The sequence below is a fragment of the Calypte anna genome, chromosome 2 (genome assembly GCF_003957555.1).
Source record: "Calypte anna isolate BGI_N300 chromosome 2, bCalAnn1_v1.p, whole genome shotgun sequence".
Taxonomy (NCBI): domain Eukaryota; kingdom Metazoa; phylum Chordata; class Aves; order Apodiformes; family Trochilidae; genus Calypte; species Calypte anna.
The window spans coordinates 8,600,521-8,622,960 of NC_044245.1; the positions used below are offsets into that span (position 1 = coordinate 8,600,521).

Here is a 22,440-nt window from a genome sequence, read left to right on the forward strand (position 1 = left end):
CAGCAGGAGATAAACTCAAGCAACAGCTGGGTGGGTGGGAACATCCTTTGAAACAGCAGCATCCAGCACCATTACCACTGGTATCATCCAGCTCAAGGATTTTTAAGCCATGATTTTTTTTAAAAAATATGAATAGATGTAAAATTCTGGGCACTGCTTCCAGTATTGTGTCTATACTTAGATGCCATTACTGCATAAAGACTATGCCTTTTTTTGAGGAGATACCTATTTTGAAATAACTCCTAGCATTTTATTCTCATGGAATTACCATCTGATTTGGATAGACCTGAATGGGTTCCAAAGAAAGGCTAAAGTAAAAACAATTAAGTGTTTGGATTTGTTGATGAATTTCACTCCAACAAATTAACATTTCATCTTGCCCATCTTCTCATTCATTCAGTCAGTTTCATCTGCACTTTTTTCAGTGCTGACTTTGGGGAATGTTTTTCCATGCAAATCCCATGGAATTCTAGAGATATGATTTTTAATCAACAAATTTATTCACAACAATGTATTAGTTTCAGCATATCACTCAGGAGACTTTTTGTCTGTAATATTTATAACACAAAAAAAACCAAAAAAAGAAACCCAGGGGCTTCTACTGCTAGCGACTTACTTTCTCAGTGAAAGTGTCTAAATCCTTTTTGCCTCAGTAAAGAAGATGATGACATTTGTCTTTCACCCTGAGTGAAACAAGCCACATTTTGCTTCACTTTCTCCACTGATATGATAAGATTTCCATGGGATCATCATGGAGACATTATTGGCATTAATTTGCACATCTGTTTCACTTTGAACAGGAACATCTTCATATTATTTAGTATCACAGGATAATTCTGTACTGAGATTTATCGGGGTACAGGGAAGAGGGAACAGAGGTTTTATTGTTGGTAAAACAAATACTGCAGTATTTTTTAGTTTAATTTGCAGTGTTTAATTTGAGTTATGGAAGTAAAGCCCTTTGCAACCTGTCCCCAGCTGATCATTTTCATGCTTTTAGCAAGCGGGGAGTAAAAGTACAGCAAGAATTAATGGTTTGCCTGTGGCCACATCTTCGGTCAAGTATCATGACCCCCATTTCCTTCCTCATATTGCAAGAGAGGACTCCAAGGAAAAGGACTGCTGGCTACTGGAACAGGCCAGAAATGTGCCTAGCTCTGTAGTCTATCTCCATCAATGGATGGTGCATAATTACCCCCTTTAGGATCTTTGCAATAATGTCCCCATCAGGGACAGGTCTGCCCAGCTCCAGCAATAAGGCTCATGCCTTCAGGCAGGAGAATAATGAACTTCTTTCTACATCTTTCCTTCATTTAATCAGACCTTTTAACCTGTGCCATTTGGGCCAGACCTACCATCCCTGGAAAGCAATGGGAAAAACTGTAAACAAGGATTCTTTATACTAACTATGGACCAGCAGATGCCAGAAGCCATAAACATGTAAGATTTCAACCATTCAGCAACACAAGTTCATAAAGCAATGTTTTATATGCTTTATCTCCAAAACCTAACTACATTGCTCATGGATTGCCTTACATATCACATGGAAATCTTACATATCACAGTCTCACCAGCAGCATTTCTGGAACCAGATTGCTCTTAGCTGTTGTTCTGCTCGGGTAAATATCAGTGCAAGCAATAATGAAAGTACTCAGCTTAGGTCTTCAACTGGCTTTTTATAGACTATAAAACAACAATTTTTAGGCACATACATCTGCAACGGAAAAAAAAAAAAAAGGTGGATTGCTGTATTTTTTCCCATTCTGTAAGAAAATAATCATGGTACTTGTTGAGTACAGTTGGATTTTCCAAATCAGATGTTGAATGTGGACACATGCATATATTTACAAACATGTTGGGTTTGTAATAATTGTTTTAGTTTGTTTACCAATATCTAGATATGGAAAGTTCAAAAACATATTTGGTGACAGTGGTCCAGGAAGTTTTAACTGGCTGCAAAATTCTAGTTAGGACACATGGGTTTGATTTTTTTTTTTCCATGTCTCAAACTCCTTTAGGGAACTCAAACAGCTCTTGTAAGCTTCCTAGAGGTGTTATGAAAATAAAATCCATTACTGACTGCAGTGCTGAGACTTGCAGTGACAGTAAGGGGCATAGAAGCTCCGAGACGGATAAATTACAAGAGCGGTTTTGAAAGATTTGGTGAATCTTCAATCTGTTCACTGCAGAGAAACCTTCCTAGCAGAAACCCTGCTATTAGTATGCAGGAGAGCACTCCCCTAACAAACCCAGCATGTAAAATGGTTAAATGGGACTGGAGTGAAGCATTAACAAGCCATGGTTGCACATGTTTGCTGTTAGCACCATGCGATGTTTGGTCTCAATAGCAATTCAATAACAAGCCTGTAATTACAACAGACCTTAATAAGTGCAGGGCTCTTCCTCCCAGGTGCTGAATGCTCTTAATTCAACCAGCCACAGCAGGACCTGGAGGTTCCAGAGCAGCAGAGGAGCCCCTCAGCACATCATGGGATGGGACTCCACCAAAACCAACTTTCCATAGCACAGTATCATGGCTCAGGGACTTTAGAGATAGGCAACGAGCTCCAGAAGAATGAAGGACTGAATTTTGAGTTATAGCAGCAGTAAAGCAGTTATGAAAAATATAATAACCCATTTTGGCTTAAATCACTCCATTATGTATTATGAGTTTTTTATAGCGCTGAGTGTTAGGAACTGGGAGGCCCCATTGCAGCTGCAGAGGGAATATTGTTCTGTGGCTTTTTAGGCTTGGAGGGTTCTTAGATGTGTCTGTGTCTGCAGTTTCCTCCTTATGAGTGTTATGGAAGTATTGATCTTCTCAGCAGGATCTGAACAGGGGAAAAAAGTGTTTGCTTGTTGAACTCTACAGGGAGAGTGCATCCTTAGGAGTGTTTTCTGTCAGTAACAGCCAGGTTAAAAAGGTGGAAGCTCATTTTCTTGTTTTTGAGAGATGAAGAGGCTGAAGTTCCTATTTAAACTCTCCATCCAGGTAACCATTTCATGGGGCTTGGGGCATCTCTGGCAGATGGCTGGGAAAAGCTTGCTGCTGTGGGTACAGTTATCTCACCCCAGAGCCTGAAACAGACCTTAAATGCACAGACAGTAAATACCTACGTTTAGTCCATACTTAAACTTAGTTACATAGGAAGCCTGGTGCCTGACAAAAGCGTGTGGGCTTAGTGTCAGCTAAGAATATAAAACTACCCATCATGGTAATGGCAAAGCATCTAAGAAAGTCTCCAAAGCAATTATTACTGAAATTCAAGTAAATGTGTTCTGAGTGCATCTGGTCCTGTTAAGAGGGACAAAGCTTGGCAATTCCGTGACCTTTGGTGAGGATCATAATAAATGATGTCGTTGAGGTAGTCTATAGAGACTTAATTAGGTCCTGAAATAACTTCTAGCACTAAAAAGGAGTTTTATTAACCGAGTCAAGAGGTTATGGACAGAGAAGCTCAGTAGGCATGCAGTGCAGTGCTTAATACAAATGTGAAAGGCTGCTTCACAGATTGTACTAATGGGGTCTGCACCAGCTACCACCACACTTCTGTGGAGCCATCTCAACAGCTCTGAAGACCTCAGCCAAGGCTGAGAGCCACCTTTCCTTACTACAAGTGCCAATAAGTGAAAGCTCCCAGGTGGTGATGGGGAGGAGGAGGCTCAGGGGAAGTTGGTTCCTACCCACTGTCCCAACTGGTCATGGCTCTCTGAGCCTCACCTTACCTTGCTCTGAAATGGAATAAACCCATAGAAAGTACCTGATAGTACTTTTTATATGTCTTGGAGGGCCACAGCATTCTGTGTCCACAAGGACTGGAGGACAAAGTCAGTGCTGCCACTGAAAGAGGCAATTCCATCCTTTGCCCACCTTGGGAGCTTTTTCACCAGTCTGCTGCCTGTGCCACGAATAGGCACACTCTCAGCTGCATCCAGGGACTGAACTGAACTGGATGAAAATTTTGTGCAATTTTTTACTTTTTTTTTTTTTTTTCTGCTGGGATCATTTCTAGAAGCTGTTCTGCTGGGTGGTTGCACAAACATTTCCAGCTACACAAGGGAATGGGAAATGCTGTGATGAGACCAAGTGGCTGAGGTGGGGTTTGAAATGGACAAGACTGGTTAATTTTTTTAGGGAACCACAGAGTAAGGATTTGGGAATATTTTATGAGCCATCTGATAACTGCAGCTTATTACTGCTGCATCCCAGAGTAGCGTGATGTCTATATTCTCTGTTACTTAAAAACACACTAAGGTTTTCATCTGCTGATGCAGAGTTACACCATTTTCCATCACAGCCAGTGTTGTAATATGCTTGAAGAGAGAGGTTTGCTACTTACTGTTTAATGTGAACTTTGTGGGGTTTGACATTTTCTGAGCCATCCAAGCTGTCCTCAGCCTGGATCTGGTGTCTGCAGCAAGGGGTAGATAGCAGGTGTTTGACACCCTGTGCTATGGGGGTCTGAAGATGGTGTTGTCTTTCTGGGTGGAGCAGGACAGGCAATCCCTAAAGAGTGAGCTATCCCTGTGTTGCTGCACAACATCCAGGCATCCTGGTTGACAAAATCCAAGATGCAGGAGAAACCTGGAGGTGATGCTGAACTGCAGCTAAATGTCTGGTAATGGGATAACAGCCTCCAGGGACCAGGCACCACCCATCAGTGTGAGCAGATTCCCATCCAGCCCAATGGTAAATGAACACAGCAGCCACCCTCATGCCTGGAAGGCAATCCTGGTGGTTGCTGACATATTAGGTCACTGGGTGACTCTTATCTGTTGTGACCAGGATGGTTTTGCTATACAGGGATGATTATGGTGACGCTGGGGGTTTTGTGTACCCAGGGGCGGGAGGCTGTAATTAGTGCTTCCAGGCAAACTGTGACCTTTTGGAACTTTTCCTGGGGCTTATGAAGCTTAAATTAGTTTCTGCTGTTTGGAAGCATGCACAGGCTTAAGCTCTAGGTCCTATTTATATTATAATTACTATAAAATTCACATTTGCATTCACTTGAGTCCCTTTCTTATTTAACAGCCGGGGGTGGCTCTTGCCTTTGTGTGCAGTTCATGGATCAGGAATCCCATGGGAAAAGGCAGGATGGGGAGGGTTTGCTCCTGCTCCCTCACATGCTTGTATGACTGCAAAACAGCAGATTGATAGGAAAAATCTCCATTGCACAGACAGAAGGTACCACAAGAGCCTTTTCTCCAAGAAAAGAGAGGGTGCTATTAGTAGTTTGGAATTTGAGAGAGAACTTCTTTTCTATGGCCTGTTAACAGTGTAGTTATTAATCTAGTCTGAGATGAACTAAAAGGGTGTTTTTTGTAGATGTTCCAGTCACGTTTTGTCTTTCTTTAATCAGACCATTCATTTCTGTTATAAAATATTTCACTCTACTGTTATACATCTTCAGCGTGGTCTAATGCATCCATAAATAGTGACATAGAACAAGTAGAAAAAATATGTATTAATATTTAATAATAAAATAAAATAGAATGAATAGAAAACAAATCTAATATCCCATGAACTGGGAAAAAAAAAAACAAAAACAAAAAGCTTGTGATACTCCTATCCCCTGTAACACTCTTATCCCCTTTAAAATTACCTCAGTCTGCATATTACTGTGTGTCCTTTGCTTTTGCATACTTTGATCCTGTTTTCATTTTGATTCTTGCTGGTAGATGTGAACTGCCTGGCATTGCCCAGAGGAAGGTGATCTATCAGCAGCTTGCAGCCAAGGGTTCGTGTCATTCAGTCCTTCCATACATACAAAATTTTATCTGACCTCCCCTCCCAGGAGATAAATGACCATGAGAACAGGCTTCCTCTGGTGCTTCAAATAATGAAGCTTCACAAATCAGGCAGTGGCCTCCTGCATGTAGACACTTGGGTGCATGTGTGTTATTTCCAGCTCTATGAGCGACCTTGGCTGAACTCATTATTCTGCAGTGGGTAGTACAGATGTATCCATCCCACAAGATTTAAAGCTTCCTCCAAGGAAAACTGCTTCTTTCACCTTGTCTGTCAGCTGGACCAGCTGTAAGGTTTATTGCTAGCTTTTGTTTTCAGTTTGCATCATCCTTGTTCAGTTCTTTATTAATGAAGTCAGTACATGAAGGATTTATTAAAACCTGAAGACTTGTAAGAGGAAAACAGTTTAATAACTAGACAATGCAAAGCAATGGTTTTGTTTGTGGGTTTTTTTTGTTTTTGTTTTTTTTTTTAGGTTAATACCCAGCACTGGTTATTACTTAACTAGCTAGGATATCATTATTTTGTTGCAAGAAAAAATTACTTATGCAAAAGAATAAATTAAGATTATCTAAATCAATATATACCAGAATTTTAGTGGAATAAACACAAAATATGCACTTTACAAGGAAATATTCTTTTCCCTTGAATATATCAGCTGTTAATGGAGCTGGAAGAAACAACAGGGATAGCAGTGCTCTTCCTTTCCTGCCACAGCTCTACCAGGACATGGCTACACAGTCCTTCCATCATGACTATGCTGCTTTTTGTCATACATTTTATTCACAGAATCACAATATTATGGAAAATTTCAGGTAAGAGGAACCTTAGGAGACCTCTAGGACAACCTCCTGCTCCAATCACTGTTAGAGATCAGACCAGAGCTGTGTCTGGTCTTTCCTTAAAAGCCTTCAAGGATGGAGACTGCACAGCCTCCTGGGTTATCCAGAGGCTTTCCAAGGCAGGTGGGGAATACTGGAAATGTCAGGCATGTTCGTCTACATATGGTATTTCTTTTAAGATTAGCATATACTAATCCAATAAGAAACAAGTATATTTTTAAACTAGGGACAAATGTTGAATTTTTACTTTCATCTCTTTTCAAAGTGTGCAAAAAAGCCTGGATTAAAATTGAATTATTGAATTGAAAGATATTAAATTAATGAGAGATTCAATTTGAAACAGCAGGAAATAGAACAGAAATAAAAAAAAAAAAAAAAAAAAAAAAAAAAAAAAAAAAAAAGTTTATAATGGGGATTTCTCTTCAGATTTGTTCTTCAAAGCATAGATCTGAACCATCAAAATGCCTTAACCTTTTGGGAAGTCACTTATTCTCACATGAGGTGGAGAGATTCCCTCCTACCTTTGGCACTTACGTCTCCAGGTACAGTCATGGTTCATTATTAAGTTCAGGAACTCTGCAGGCAAATTCTCCCAATCTTTTTACAGCTGATCTTATCCCTGCAATGGATGGGCATCCCTGCAATGTTTCTTAAAGGTCATAGGTTTTCCAGGTTCCTCTCTGGAACCATCCACAGGCATTATTGAGCTGTGGCTTTGGAAAACCTTAGCCAAGGCCCCAGGAAGGAAGGAAAAGCTTTCACTCAGCCCACTCAATGTATTACCTCATTGGGTAATATTAATTAAGAAGGAGAGGATGGGGATTAGTGAAAGAATTGTAAGGGAAGATTAAGTACAGGCTAAATGAAAGAAGGCATTAGATTATGGTGAAGGGAAATATAAGGCTAATTGGAGATCAGCAGTGGGGTTCATTAGGAGCTGGTTGTGGGGATGACCTGCTCCTTACTTAGATTGTTCCTTGGCAGCCTGGGAACCTAAAGCTGGATGCAGCTAATGGAATTTGTTAAGGCCACAAAACTGATAAGCATCATTAGAAGCCAGAGAGAAATCCTGGAGAATCTGCCTGTCTTGTGGGTCTGGAGTGGGAGAAAATAATAGTACAAAGAACAACATTAACAGACAGTGATTCAGGGCAAGAATTTGTCTCAAATGCCTGAAACTCAAGAGTCACAAATGTCTCAGAAGAGCAGATGGGTGCCAGGGCATGCAAAGCTGGTCACTGGATGTCTGGAAACCACCTCCTGGCTGTGGTCATGGGAAAGGAAAACGGTGTTTTAGGAGGGATCAGACAAACATTTTTCCGTAGAACTGAGCAAGTAGCAGTTTCACTGGGTGAAGACCAGTTAAAACGTTCCCAGCAGCTGGGGAAGAGCCCTGGTCATTTCTGTTTGGAAGGAGGAACTGAATGTGAAACACTCTTGAATGAAAGAATAAGAGGAAAAGAAATATTTTTTTTCTACAAAAGAGAGACAAAAATGAGATTTAGTTTATCCTACTGGATGGGTTTTGGAAACACTTGGCTACTCTAACTGTACCAGGAATACTCCCAATTAGTAGAAAACCACTTGTTGGAACTAACCCAAAAAGGTATAAATTGAAATGACAGCAAGTGTAGCTTCAGGTTAGAAGGCATCTCCAACCAGAAGAGCAAGACACCAGTAGGAATTACATCAGTTAGGACACAGTTATATTTAAAGGGTGTTTATCAATGTTTTTATAATACATAATTACTTGAACAAACAGAGGAGTTTTCTCAGACCTTCTGTTTCAGTGACCATAAAAGGGGGAGTGGGATGGAGCTGGTCAGGATCAGAGCTGCTTCCCCCACAGCTGTTTGTAGGCACCTCTCAAAATCCCATGGAATGAACTCAGGACTGACCACACTTACCCACTCAAGCAACCTTTTAAAGAACACATTGGACCTTTTTTTTTGTAATATGATTAAGGAAAAATCTCTTGCTCAGTTGGCCTGTAGACACTGATAACTGAAGCCATCTCAAAGCATCCAAATTTATTCTTGCTCTTTATAAAGTAAGCATGAAATTACTTTATTATTGCTGTCAGACAGGGAAGAAACGAGAGGTTTGTTCATTCCAGCCTGAGAACAAGGCATTATTGATTATTTTAGAAGACAAGTTACATTTGAGGAAGTAAAGATCAGATTAAAATATTAAATGCCTTGGGGAGGGTGAATAGCAGCACAAATCTGTTTGATGTTTGTGTCAACAAGGTTGCCAAAGCAAACAGCAGGAACATCTGTCTGTAGCGTGGATGGGAAAACACTGTAAATGGCAAAATAATTTCATTGTAAGCAGTAGTCCACAGAGCTCCCCATGTCTTTATTTATTAGGTTGATAATATCACCCCAACATATGAACTTTATGCAGGACATATGAATAATTCATGGATTAGCAAATAAAGAGATCTGGAATCAGTACACAGAGATGGCTGGTGCCAATTATCTCACTCGTGCAGAGCCAGAGCTCTCAGCTCCCACTGCTTGCAGCTGCTCTTTTAAATCATTCATCAGTGCTTAAGAGATAGCTGGTGGCTCTGGCAGAGGGTATTTGAATTTTCATTGTTTACATACTGTGAATTTAGCTTCTACTCTGAAATTATCTGCCACATCGAAGCCTTTGAGGATATGGATAAGAAGAATAAAACAATTGCTCTTTATTTCATTCTTAGAACACTTATTAACCTTGATTACCATTTTTTTGCAATTGTACTTCATATTCTCTTTACAATCAGTACTTTTATTTTAAATATTTTGTTCAAAGTTATGTGATTTTCCATTCTTACCCTGTAAATCTAGACCTTACTACAAAAATACCTGCTGCTTTCTGATAGTGTCTAAACATAACCCCCTTGGAAATAATAATGAAAGCTGCTTAAAAAAATGATGACAAGCCACAGCCAATGTTTTTTCTTATCAAGTTAGTGAGGCACTGAGTTTCTGTGCACTTTCAGATCATGGCAGGTAAGTGCTTCCTTGATGATAAATCTGCTGTGTCATAGGAGTGATATGGCTTAATTTACTTCTAATGTGGATAATGATAGTACTGCTTTTAAATCAGAAGTCTTATGATAAAGTCAGATTTTTCGCTGCATTCATTGAAAATCTCATTCCAGTAACTACAGATCTGTGTAGTTAGCTATACATTATTAACTACCTATCTATCTAGGAATGCATAGGGTATGTCTATGTACAGAACAGAAGTTCCCCTGAGAGCACTTTTGGTCCTTTCTCTTCTGATACAAATAAAGCAGCAGCATTAAAACTGCTGTCAGGTTATTTGAGTTAACTGGTGGAGTGCTGGAGCCAAGGAGAGGGGAGTAGAGCCCTTCAAGCCAGGTGAAGTGGTTCCAGCTGCTGATGCTGCAGTGCACCCCATCCTGATCCTGCCAGAGGGATGTAGAGAGGCATAACAGGGTTACAGAGCTCATACTGTGCCACCCAGCATCCTGAATATGCCCACACCTTGGAGTGTATCACAGCCCTGCTAAGAGGGAAGAAGTCTGACAGCAGCAGTATCCTCTCATCATGCAGGAAAGAGGCCTGCCCATCATTTTGGGAACAGTCACCTAGGTTATGGATGATGTACTGGGCTCCTTTTACCTTTTAAAAAAGGAAGGAGGGCCTGTGGGGTGAGGCAAAGCAGCCTGGTACCTGCTTTAGTTTCTGGAAGTAGAGTAGTTTGGTTTTATTCTACAAGGAGCACAAGCAAATGCTTAAATGCAGCCTGCACCCAATTCTCCCCTGTGCTCAGAAACTCTCTAAGGAAGATGCAGAGTGTTTGCAAAGTTTCCAAGGGGGATGGGTAGACACAGGCACACATCAGCACTGATTAAGGAGCAGAAGAAGCAGAATGTGCCAGGGCTCAGGAGTCCCAATCAAAGCCTGTTTGGAAAGGCTCTGGAGAGAGGAGACAGGGAGCAGGGGATGTCCTCCCTCTGCTTCTGTCAGCTCCCAGCAGTTCAGTGAACAAATTAGGTTTCACTCTCAGATCCACAAATGACAGTGGATGGCATTTACCAGCTGGCATGTGTCCTGGGACTGTCACACCATTATGAGTTTTAAAATAAAGCAAGGGAGGCACCTAATGAATGTTCGCATCCTGATAGCCAGAATTTAGTTCTATCCATGTCAGGCTTTAGGCACGCAGCTTGGGAGTGTTGAAAGACTTTTAATGTGTTTGTGTGTCCACAGACATAGGCTAGCATGGATATGGGCTCTTTTGCTACAAAAGTTGGCTTTGAAATAAGCAATTTACATCAATCCTAAAAAAGCAATTTTTCTTCCTAATAACTTTCAGCCTGCACACAAGTGAAATACATTGTTTAACTGGAGTGTCCTCATTAGTAATATTTAATATTGAGGGCACTCTGACACAAACATGATGATTCTACTCTGTAGATTTTTGTCTTTACCATATTTTTTCATTTGTTGGCAAAAAAACCCCGTGAGCAATTAAAAACTCTATTTTTTCAAGCTACTGATATTTTTAGATATTTTCATGTGATGTTACCTCAAACTGAATCTCTTTATGTGGGACGTCCATTTAAAATATTGATTTGGAGAGATGACAGTGAGGTAGTGAGACACTAAGAAACCAAAATATATAATACGTAGAATTTTATAAACTAAATGCTGGCTTTTTTCTTTATTTCTCTATTTTATTTTTTTATTAGTTTTTCCAGTGCCAACACAAAAAGGTAGAATAAATTAGAAAATAAAACAATTATATTAAAGGTGCCTTTCTTTTTGTTAGGCATTTTTGTTTTAATTAAAAGACTGTTCTAGCTTGAATTGAAGCCATTTGAGAGGAATTTTTTATTTTCAGTGTCGATTTAATCATGGCCATGATGAATTGTTTATGAGTTGTTTTTCTTCCAGCAGCCTGGCTTCTGGGACTGTAGGAAAAAATAAGGGTGGATTTATAAATAAATATGGTCAACATATCAATGTTTATTTGTAGCAGAAAGGTAAATCCAGCTAAATCCTGATGAGTAAAACATGCTTTGCCTCTGTGCATTATACTCATTGAGCTGCATTCTAAGAAAATGGTGCAAAGTGATCAGATTGCTAGTGAAGAAAATTCTCAGTTACTGGGAATCTAAAGTCAAACCCCAGTGTTTGGATGTGTTGAGTCAGGCTAAAACTTTTGGCCCAGGGTCTTGTCTCTCAGGGCAGTCAGCAGATGCTAATTGAAAAGCAGAGAGAAAGAAGGTAACAACTATAAAAGTCTCCTGTACCATCCCATTTTGTCTGTCAATCAACCATTTGGTGACTTTCTGAAGTTGAATCTAGACCACTGTGCTAAGGGCTATAGCATCCTACAGCATCCTGTGCTAAAGACTGGTAGACATTAAGAAGAAATTATTTTATTGTGAGGGTGGAGAGGCCCTGGAGCAGGTTGCCCAGGGAGGTTGTGGATCCCTCATCATTGGAAGTGTTCAAGGCCAGGTTAGATGAGGCTTGGAGGTCTCATAGGAGGAGTCCCTGCCCATGCAGGGGAGTTGGAACTAGATGATCTTTAAGGTCCTTTCCAAGCCAAACCATTCTATGATTCTATAATTCTGTGATTCTGTAATTCTACGATCCTGTAGTAAAGGCCACAGCATCCTAAAGGCAGCAGTATCCTATGGCAATGAATTCTGTGGGTCATTCATATGCATTGCATAATAATGACAGTCCTCTTTGTATAATACTGATTTATTTCAAATGCTGCATTTTAAGACAGCACATGGGGTCTTTTTTAGTGCAAGAGCCAAATTGGTGTTTAACTAATTTGTACTTAAAAAAAAATAAACAAAAGCAAAAATAAAATGTTTACAAAACAACAACAATTATCCAGAGCATAGAAAATGTAAATGCTTTGTGCTGTGCTGTTTGGCTGTCATTAGAATAATTTTAAAAGCAAGTTATTTAATTGTGTTTGTGCTAATTATAATGTTTACAAATTAGGAAAATATGCATTTAGTGGTCCACTGGGAACTGGCTTTGAAACCTTGCATGTCTTCAAGTCTCCAGTACTGTCATTTATTCATAGACTCTATCTAGTACCAGGGTGATTTGCTTTTTAGATTACTCTTGCATGGAAAGCAAGTCTCAGGAGTCTTCAGCTCCATGGAATTAAAAGCCAGGTTCACGTGCATCTGTGTGTGCTTTGATAGATATTTAACTGAGTTCTTTTCTTCTTTTCAAGGTCCCCGGGTCCCAATGGTGACTGTTCACAACACAACCAATGCACAGAGTAAGAATGGACTTGAGCTTTGCAATTCTTCAGAGGAAAGTAGCCAGGCAGGACAATGAGATGTTCTGTGGTAAACTTACACTAGTGGGAACCCCAGATTCTGCATAAATGCAAGTCTTCTGCAAGTAAAAGGGATTTGCTCCTTGGGCTACAAACAGAGCAGTTTGGGCATAACATTGTTATCAGTGTTCTTCAAAAAAAATCTGATTTAAAATCCAATCTGTGGCATATTGAATCCTTTGCTGTTAAAAAACACTCATAAGTGTTCCATCTAGTGTCATTACTCTTAAGGAAATGTATTGTATATTTAATTCTAATTTATCCTCCCACCCTTTTCAATTAATTTGTTCCAGTTTAAATGTTCCTTTGCAGAGAAAGGCATGCATGAGATTTAGCAGCATCCTAGAACAAGTTAGGTTAAAGTGATGTACTGCTGAGTGCCTCTGCTGCCAAAGCCTAGCAGAACAGAGTGCCCTGCACCATGGCTTAGGCCATCTGACATCATCTTGCTTATGGAGTGACCATAAGACAAATATTTCATTTCCTTGTGACTCAGTTTACCCACTGGTCTATAATTTCTGAATAAAAGTGCTGTGATGGAGCAGCCCAATTTTCTGTCCAGAGGAAGGCCCTCACTTGTTGTACATGTTCATGATTGTGCTGCTGGCAGCAGTGGGATAGGGGAAAAGCAAGATGTGCCAGTCCAGTCCCTGGTTCTGCTATAAATGTGTAAAAACTGGCAATATTAGGTAGCTATTCTGGTTTACAAAAATACCAGGACTGCTTTTTTTAAGTAATACTAAAAGCAAATTGGAAGCTCCTACCTTTCTGCAGCAGGGACCACTCACATCTCAGTCTTTGTACTGAGGGTATCAGCTCAACCCGGGCTTGACAGTGCCCTTGCTGAGCATAACTCCAGAGCAGCCCTGTTGATGCCTCCAAGGCTCTTCAGCCCACAGAGGATGTTGCCACAGGGCCAGGGGAGTTAGCTCTGACCTGCAGCTCTAAAGTGACTTTCTTGATTTCCTCTCCTTCAACAAAATACTTTGATTTTGCCATAAGCATGGAGGTGGCTGAGTGACTATAACAACGTATACAGGGCAGTGCTCTCAACTGTGTTATGGCCTCCTGTACAGTTTTATAATATAACTTTATGTGAGTAAAATGACAGATTCTGTAAAACAGAATCAGCAAATGAAGGATTTCAGAAAGTAACATAAAACACATGGAAACAAGGTTTATTTTGACAGATATATATGTGTAGTATTTATTGCACAGAGAACTCGATGTAGTCATGCACAGGACACATCCCCTACTGAAATTCATGATTTTCTGCATCTGATTATCATTTCCCCTGGTTCCTTTTTTCCCCCTCATTCTTTTGCTTTTGAATAAAGGGCAACTGACAGTTCCTTGTTACTGAATTTACTTATTTAATATGAGCCCATTACTCTATAAAGGGAGTTTGCCTCTGTAGTCTGCAATAATCTGATAATAGTGAGTTGCACTGAATATTATAGCGTGCTTACATTTAATTAAGCAGTGACCATTTGTACTCCACAGACTCAAGCTCCCTGTGGTCCTAAAGCAGAAAAGAAAGTCCTATAGGAGATATGCCAATCTTTTTTGTTTCCTCCACAGTCTTCCTGGCTTTCTGTGAATGCAATTATATGAACAAATAAAATGGCTTGACTAAATTCCCCTACGTGGCAAGCCCCTTTCTGCTGATAAAGCTACTTGTGTGTCCCATAATTAAATGAGATTCTTAATATTTAACTAAACCTAATAGGCTGTTGCTTTGGCACTTTTGTGGGGGTTGTGTTTTCAATGGAGATGAGCCAAGCTTTTCAGAAGCAGGGTGAATAGTCATTGAATCAATAAAGTGGTGCTGAAAGATCTGTGAAATGTATTATCTGGGAAGGGCATGGTTTTGTGCTGTGCCTGCCTATTCAGCAGAGATGGGCAATGACAGTGTGATAATCAGGCACTGTAAGTATTATGTGAGGAGCTGGGGTTATAGTTCTATTTATCAGTGTGTCTTGAAAGGGAAATTACAGCCAATGAAACACATCATCTAGTGCAAATCCCTCAAAGCCTCCTTGGGTTCACATGGCATGGATGATGCCCTGCATCCCCCTGGGTCAAACCCAGCCTGATTCATGGGGATGGGCACTGCAATGGGCTCCCTAGACCAGGATTCATCCCTGGAGATGTTCAAGGTGAGGCTTGATGAGACTCTGAGCCACCTGGCCCAATTGAGGGTGTCCCTGCTTACTGCAGGAAGGTTGGACTAGATGGCCTTTAGAGGTCCCCTCCAAAACCAAATTATTCTATGATTCTATGATTTGTCACTCAAGTAGGTTTCCCCAAGTCTCTGTATCTTTTCCCCATGGGGCTCAGCAGCCTCACCATCACCAGGAGGCATTTCCCACCACCCAGCACATCCAGCCTGAAACATCTCCTAAGGATGGACCCTTTCAGTACCAACTGTGAAGGACTTGCCCTTTCTGGTGTGGGAGATGGCTGCTTTTTCTAGAAAAGGCTCAGCAGTTTGAGCATATGGCCAGGATGTGGGGTACAAAGGTTAAATCCTGAGAAGGAGACAAGGATCCTCTATTTCAGCACCAAAGTTGTTGGGTAAGACACACAAGCAAAATGAACATTTCTTGAAACAGACTGCTTCAAAACCTGATGTGGCAGGGTTGTATGATCTGCTCTCCCTATGGCTTTCTTTCCCATAGATTTTCTCTAGTCTATCAACACAACCTTGTCCTAAAGCCCTACAAAGTCTTCTCCCTTTCTCCATTTATTATGTGTAAGTTGAACACAGACATTCTTCATCTATCTTCTCCCTGATAGCAGCTAGATGTCTGTGACCCATAGCTGTCTCAGCACAGAAGGTCATGTTGTAAATGTGTTGTAAATTAGCTGAATGTGGAAGAGATTGCAAAGACTTCATTGAATTAGATGTCTGTGAGGACTAGAAGGAAATTCTCTCAAAGGAAACTCATGTTACAGTTATGCAGGTGGCTATAAAATGTTGAAATATATTTTTTCAAGCAATGCCAAGTTTTTGAGATCTTCTTCTTCTTTCAGAAATTTTTGAGCTGGAGGTAAATGAAAATGTGCAGTTGACCATAAATGACAGGCAAATGCCTAAGGTAGAATACATGGAAATCAAGATAGATGATTACAGTAAGTAGCACATTTCCTTTCTCTTATTTTTGTTTTTCACTGGTATTGCTATGAAGTGATACAGTCATCTTGGCTTGATGGACAGGAGAAAAAATTTAAAAATTACTTTGGCTCTCAATAAACTCACACATTTTGCAAAGCACTCTCTTAGGATGTTCTGCATAAGGAGTTTATTGCACAGACAGGATTGGGTGAGAATGCAGGTGTAGAAAGACAAAACTATAGGCATGTGTGTGGGGGGTTTCCTTTCTAAAATTTTCTTTGTTGAGAAAAAAACACTCTGAGAAATGACATGAGGTTGTTCAGGTCACTTGCCCTGGCTGGTCTGGTGTATTATTTGAAATATTTGAAGTGGGATCCTGTATTCTCTTCCTGGCTGTAGCTGTGGCCACCCTGCAGTATCCTGAGCTGCAGTAAATGAAGATGGCTCATCAACCACTGCCCATCAGAATCATTCTCTGAGAAAGCCATAGCATTTGATAGGGCTGAGAAAAGAAAAGCCTGATGAGAAAAGGCAAAAGAGATTTCTGCTGGAGAAAAGAAGGCAGAACCTTGGAGCAGTTTCTTTCTGCAGATGGTGCATTATGTGTAGCACTTGTGCCATCAGTCCCAACACATCCACATGCCAGACAGGGCAAAGAGGGAGAGAGAAAAAAACCTAGTTGCAAGCAGCCAAAATGAAAGTGTTTTCTGCCTGTCTCTGTAGTTACACCTGGAACAACTTAAAAAGCATTTGCTTTGACTGTAAGCAGGTATCTTACCTGTACATAGAAAATCCACATACTGAGAGTTGTGCTATGGCTCCCAAAAATCCCACTTTGTGTTTATGGTGGCAACTCTTAAAAAACCCCCCAAGATCCTAGGTTCAAAGCATGACCCATAGTATTTCCCCTGGCAAAAAGGAGCACACCTTCCAGTCTAGATGCAGTGAAATGAAAGCAGTGAGGTATGATGGATGGCAAGTCACTAATTTCAGCAATTACTGGGTGTTATGAGATGTGAAGCAAAGGCTGAGAGACAGCTGCCATTTGAAAAGGATCATAATGGCCCTAAAATGTTCTGCTGGCCACATGGGCATTAGGAACATAAGCCAGTGCATAAAATAACAAGAACAGATGTGCATGTCTAGACCTGATGGGCAGGAAAAGGTGGAGAAAGAGCCTGTCGTGAAGATCACATCTATCCCCAATATGAGCCAATTCTTAGTGGCAGTGTGAACTTATTAGCCATGATTCAGCTCAATGATAAATTTAACTGCAAGTGATTTTGCCCATTTAATCAAAAATATATGTTTGTGTGCAATAAATACAAACTAGTCATAGCAGTGTGGCTGTTCTCTGCCCTCCCTGTATTTCCAAGGCTTTGGGTTTAACAGCCTTTAGCACACTGCACATAGTGCTCAGTTATATTTAAAGTCAAGTGATGGCCTTTTTGGCTGTCCCTGGGCCATTGATCCAATTTGCAGCTATTAGCATTCAGATGGAATAACTAATTAGGCTGAGTGTCAGACAATGATTGCAAAGCAAACCACTTAAACCGTGTGGTTAATCTATGTATTAATCTACTGAAAATGGACCTAATACTGATTTAATTGCTGGTCCTTTGCTAATCTGGATTGTAGTTAACATTAAAAAAAAATAAATGTGCAGTCATTAATGTGGAAAGCATTTGTACAGCAGCTTTTTTGTCCATAAGAAGTGGTTAAAGGAAGCTTTGATGAGTTTGCTTACATGGGTTCAGAACCAGTCTAGTGATATGGGTTTCAGCACAATTACCTCCTATGTAACAGCAAAATTAAGCTCTCTAAAAGTTAGGATTAAAAAACATGTTTATCTGGCTTCAGACTATTACAGCAAAATAATCCTATCCTCTCCCCAGCCACCATACTTAATTGGGTTTTAAATTATCATTTTCATCACCGATTTTGTCCCTTCGCTGCTGCCCTGAAATACTGATTTCTGGCTGTGTCATGCATCCAGCTGCCAAAAAGGAAAATTATAGCTATTGCCAGATGTTAATTGAATGCTGTAAAAGTGATGCATGATTGAACAGCTCACGCTGTGCTCCTCATTTACATTTCTTGTCACCTTGGCTATCATAATATGGGTCTTTTCTTTGACAACATCTGTGTTCCTACAGTGTTATTTACCAGTGATTCTGATTAAATGTCATTTTGCTCCTGATCACAAGTGGCAAAAACACCAGAAAAACCTATCAGAACCTATCAGAATTATGTCAACATCCCCACACTGAAAACATGCTGTTATTTATTGTTTGTTTTTTTTTTCCTAGAATTGCCAATGCAGATTTTGAAACCAGCAACCTTTTCAGACACCGCACACTACCCCTTGCTTTTGGTTGTGTAAGTTCTTATTTGCCCTTTCTTTCTGGTCACATTGGAAACCTCAGCCATGATCAAAGCCTTTAGTTAAGATATATTTTGTACAAAGCACCTGAGCCCAGCAGTTTGGTCCCTACACCCTGCCTACCCTCAGAGCTGGGAAAAGGTATAAACTTAATTCCCTTCTCTCCCATGTTTGAGTTGAAGCTTTCAACTCCCAGGAGGGTGCCCTAGAGAAATCCTGCAGAGTAAAATGTAAGATTTGGTAAAGTTGTTCTATGTACACTTGCAATTCAATAATTTGGGGGCAGAAACAGGGGGGAGGGGAAGAAATAAAAGATGGATGCTGACTTTTTGTCGTGGTGCTTCGAGCACTCACCCTGCATTTAAAAGGTAGTTTTTGAGCAGGATGCAGTCTGCTTTATCACAGTTTAAATTTCTGACTCCTTCAATCAGAAGTTCTTCCCATGTAAATTACCAGTGTTCCCTGAAGTGACAGTGAAGAGAGAGCTAGAATCTTTTGAAGTCAGAACTCAACGTTAGCATTTATATTAGGGAGGCAGGATTTCCTCCTGGCAGGCATAGCAGATGGCTTTCTCTTTATGCAACTTTAAGTAATAATAATGGACATTACTGAAGTTTCTTTCTGGCCATTTGGAAAGAAACTGAGGGAGAGAAGTCACTGACTTTTTGAAGAGCCTGCTTGGCCTTGGCTATGTCTCACTGCTCTGCTTGGGAGATGTCTCAGGACCCCAGGAGAGAGATATCTCCTGCAGGAGTGATGAATGCTTGAGCACCACCCTGCACATCCCTCCATGAAGGACACAACCACTGCAATAAGCATTTCATTGCATCCCAAAATCACTGCAGAGAAAATGTACTTCATTATACAAGTGCTTGAGGAAGATTGGTACTCATCAAGCTAACAGCACTTGATTAGGCTGCCTCTGAAGCTGGATGTGCCTGGGTCTCGTGTGAATAAATGCAAATGACTGAAGTCACATGCACATTAAAATCCTGCCATGAGTTGCCTGATGTCTCCAAGAACCCCAAAAAGGCAGGAAGTAAATGGAAACTCCAAAGGCTCTAAATCCCAGTCCTAAAATATTACTTCTCATCTTTGTCATCATCTCTTGATTTTTCTGAGCAGTCTGGCTGAAGTGGGGTCAGTACTTCTCCGGACTTGTGCAGGATGGAACCCTAAGCAGAGGGGTGAAGAGGGAGTCTTGCCCACCCCATCCCCTTCCTCACCAATATGGGACCAACCTGGGCATTTTTAAGCTGTTAGTTTTCTGACTCTAGAAGTGTTCTTTTGTTAAGCAGTGACTGAAGTGCTTGATTGACAGATCCATCTACAGCTGCTCTGGAATAGCCCACAGGAGAGGGCTGGGTGAATGGGAGCAGTAAGTGAAACCCAAATGCTTGCCAGCAGGATGGGGGATTGATGTCTGCAAGCTTCATCCCACAACTTTTGGCAGTGCCAGGATCCCCCAGAGCAAGTCTTCTCACAGAAACCCCTCCACCAGAAAAAAACCCTGTAGAAAAGAGCTATAGATTAGAGCAGGCATAAATGGGGAAAAACAAACTGACCTTTGCATGGCTACCCTGCTTTGCTCACAGGAGGAATCCTGCCCAGGTGGCAATGTGCTTCCTGAGCATGTTCAAAGCTCAGCTTAGCACAGTTGTTGTGTAGAGGGAGGCAGAAACCAGGCTGCAGCTTCCACCCAGACCTCAAAGCTCATCCCACAGACTCATCTCCCCCTCTTGAAATCTTCCCTTCCTTGCCATGCACAAGGGAAATACCCATCCTTATTGTCATGGCAAACTCAGCTCCCTAGGGAGGGCATCTGACCTATGCTTGATGCTGTTGCCTTGTCTTGAAAAACCTGTTTCTGTTTCAGAGATGGGACACCTGGCAGCCAGATTGTGACAGAGAGGTTTGAGGTGACGTGGGAAAGTGTCCTGGTCAGCTCTCACAACGCCATCGTGCTGAAGTTTGATGGCCGTGGGAGCGGTTTCCAAGGCACTAAGTTACTCCATGAGGTCAAGAGGAAGCTGGGCGTTTTGGAAGAGAAGGATCAGTTGGAAGCTGTCGGGTGAATAGCACTGTTATTGAATAAATTAATTCATTAATCATAGTTGACCCAAAACTGTTGTTAAATCCTGGTCGCTTTAAGGGAGTGTGGGGCAGAGCAAGGAGCTGGGAGGGAAGGACTATGTAGTCACAGAGCTGTGACCAAGTCATGGCTGTGAGAGAGAGGCTCAGTGCAGAGGGGTGAAAACAAGCCTTAAACAGTGCTAAATTAGAGCATACTTATCTGTAGCACGTGTTCAGAGCTCATTTATTTTTAGCTCTGTATAGTCATGCAGCTGCAAACAAGTAAGCTTGGATATCAGCTCTTACAACATTTATTTTTTAATGGCCTGGTAGTTGGAAAAAAAATCCATCTTTAAACTCTTAAACTTTTTGAATCAGAAAAAAAGTGCAAAACCTTAAGTGTCAAGTTGTGACATGTTGTTACATTTATTCTGCACATAATGACGCTAAAAAAACCTATCAGAGTAGTGCAATTGCATCAGATTTATTATGACTTTCAGAGGCAGTACGGGTTATTTGTTGCCATTGCTTGGTCAAATCCAATACAACAGGTTGCAAGATTAAATTGAACAGAACCATATGAAAGCAGTGTGTAGCAGTGTGAATTTAGATTGTCTACATCATTTTTCTGCCACCACCCAAAATTCAAGCCAATAATAAATAAATTAAAAAAAATGACCTCTTGTTTCTCCTCTCCTATGTTGTAGGACAATGCTGAAGGAACATTACATTGATAAACTGCGAGTCGGTGTGTTTGGGAAGGTAACATTTTCCTCTTGTTCCTCTCTGCTGTTCTAGTTGGCTGCTGTGGCTGAGCAGCTGAGCAGCTGAGCTAAATCCTGATTTATTGAATATGTCACTGGTGACTTTTTGTCACTATTTATTTTTGAGATAGAGTGCTTTTTGCTCAGAGATGTTAAAGATGAAAGCTTTCATTTTATCAGTGTATTCGTGAATGTTTTGGGAGTATTTTTAAGTCAGCTTCCAGTGCAGAAAGCAACTGTCAAAAAAACACTGTCAGCTAATTAATTACTTTTTCTCCTTGCAAACTTTCATTTCATTTTCGTTTTGTCCCTTGAGGCCTGTGGGAATGTGAGTAGATCTTGCTCATGCCTTACAAATGTACAACAACAATATTTATTTCTGTGGCTGATTTGCACCACAGAGTGTGCCCGGCTGGGAAGCAGCAATTGCAAAGTGCACACAGTTTGAAATGAGAGTGGGATTGAGAATAGAAATTTTTTACTGTGGAAGATGCAGGCTTAGAGTAGGTGGAGGGAGCTGCATGTACAGCAGCATCTCTGCAGGGAATTGTTAACAGACTGTCAGCAGACACTGAAATTGTGATGTCCATTTTAAAAAACTAAAGAGTCGGGTCATATTTTGGAGAGGTAACATATCTGATCAGACCTACAGCCATAACAGGGGTTTTAAAGAGGCAACCTCTTGGGCACAGCCTTCCTGCCTTCAGGAGAGTGTAACAAGTGCAGAGCTCATCATCAGCTTCACTTTGTGATTTTTCAGGGCAAGATTTAAAGGCTCTATAATGGCCAGGGGGCTGCTTTCAAGGTTTCAGCTGCCTTTTTTCTTTACCCCAAACCAGCAGTGCTGCATAGCAGGACTGCTGACACCCCTTCTCCATTTGTGTTCTAGGATTATGGTGGCTACCTGAGCACTTACATGCTTCCAGCTGGTGAAGAGAACCAGGTGTTTGCCTGTGGAGCTGCCCTATCCCCAGTGACAGACTTCAAACTATATGGTAAACCCCATCCCAGAGCCCACAGACCTTCTTGCAGATGACAAATGATGTTTCTGCCCTGACCTTTTCCACTTATCTTCTCTTTCCTCTGCAAGATCTGCATGTTTTGCAATGTGTAGACACCTAAGATCAGCCACAAACCCTTTTTTTCTCCACTCAAGAGTGATTTTGGTGGCATCA

General features: G+C 40.9%; 1 protein-coding gene across 2 annotated transcripts in view; it reads left to right on the plus strand.

Moving 5' to 3' along the window:
- DPP6 (dipeptidyl peptidase like 6) overlaps positions 1–22,440 on the plus strand; it is a 387,177-nt gene that overhangs the window by 358,260 nt on the left and 6,477 nt on the right. For both annotated transcript variants that reach the window (XM_030444556.1, XM_030444557.1), the window contains exons 17-22: positions 12,820–12,867; positions 15,964–16,062; positions 18,355–18,424; positions 20,305–20,499; positions 21,209–21,263; positions 22,155–22,260. In XM_030444556.1, coding sequence (XP_030300416.1) covers positions 12,820–12,867; positions 15,964–16,062; positions 18,355–18,424; positions 20,305–20,499; positions 21,209–21,263; positions 22,155–22,260 — 573 coding nt within the window. The remainder of the gene's footprint in view (positions 1–12,819; positions 12,868–15,963; positions 16,063–18,354; positions 18,425–20,304; positions 20,500–21,208; positions 21,264–22,154; positions 22,261–22,440) is intronic.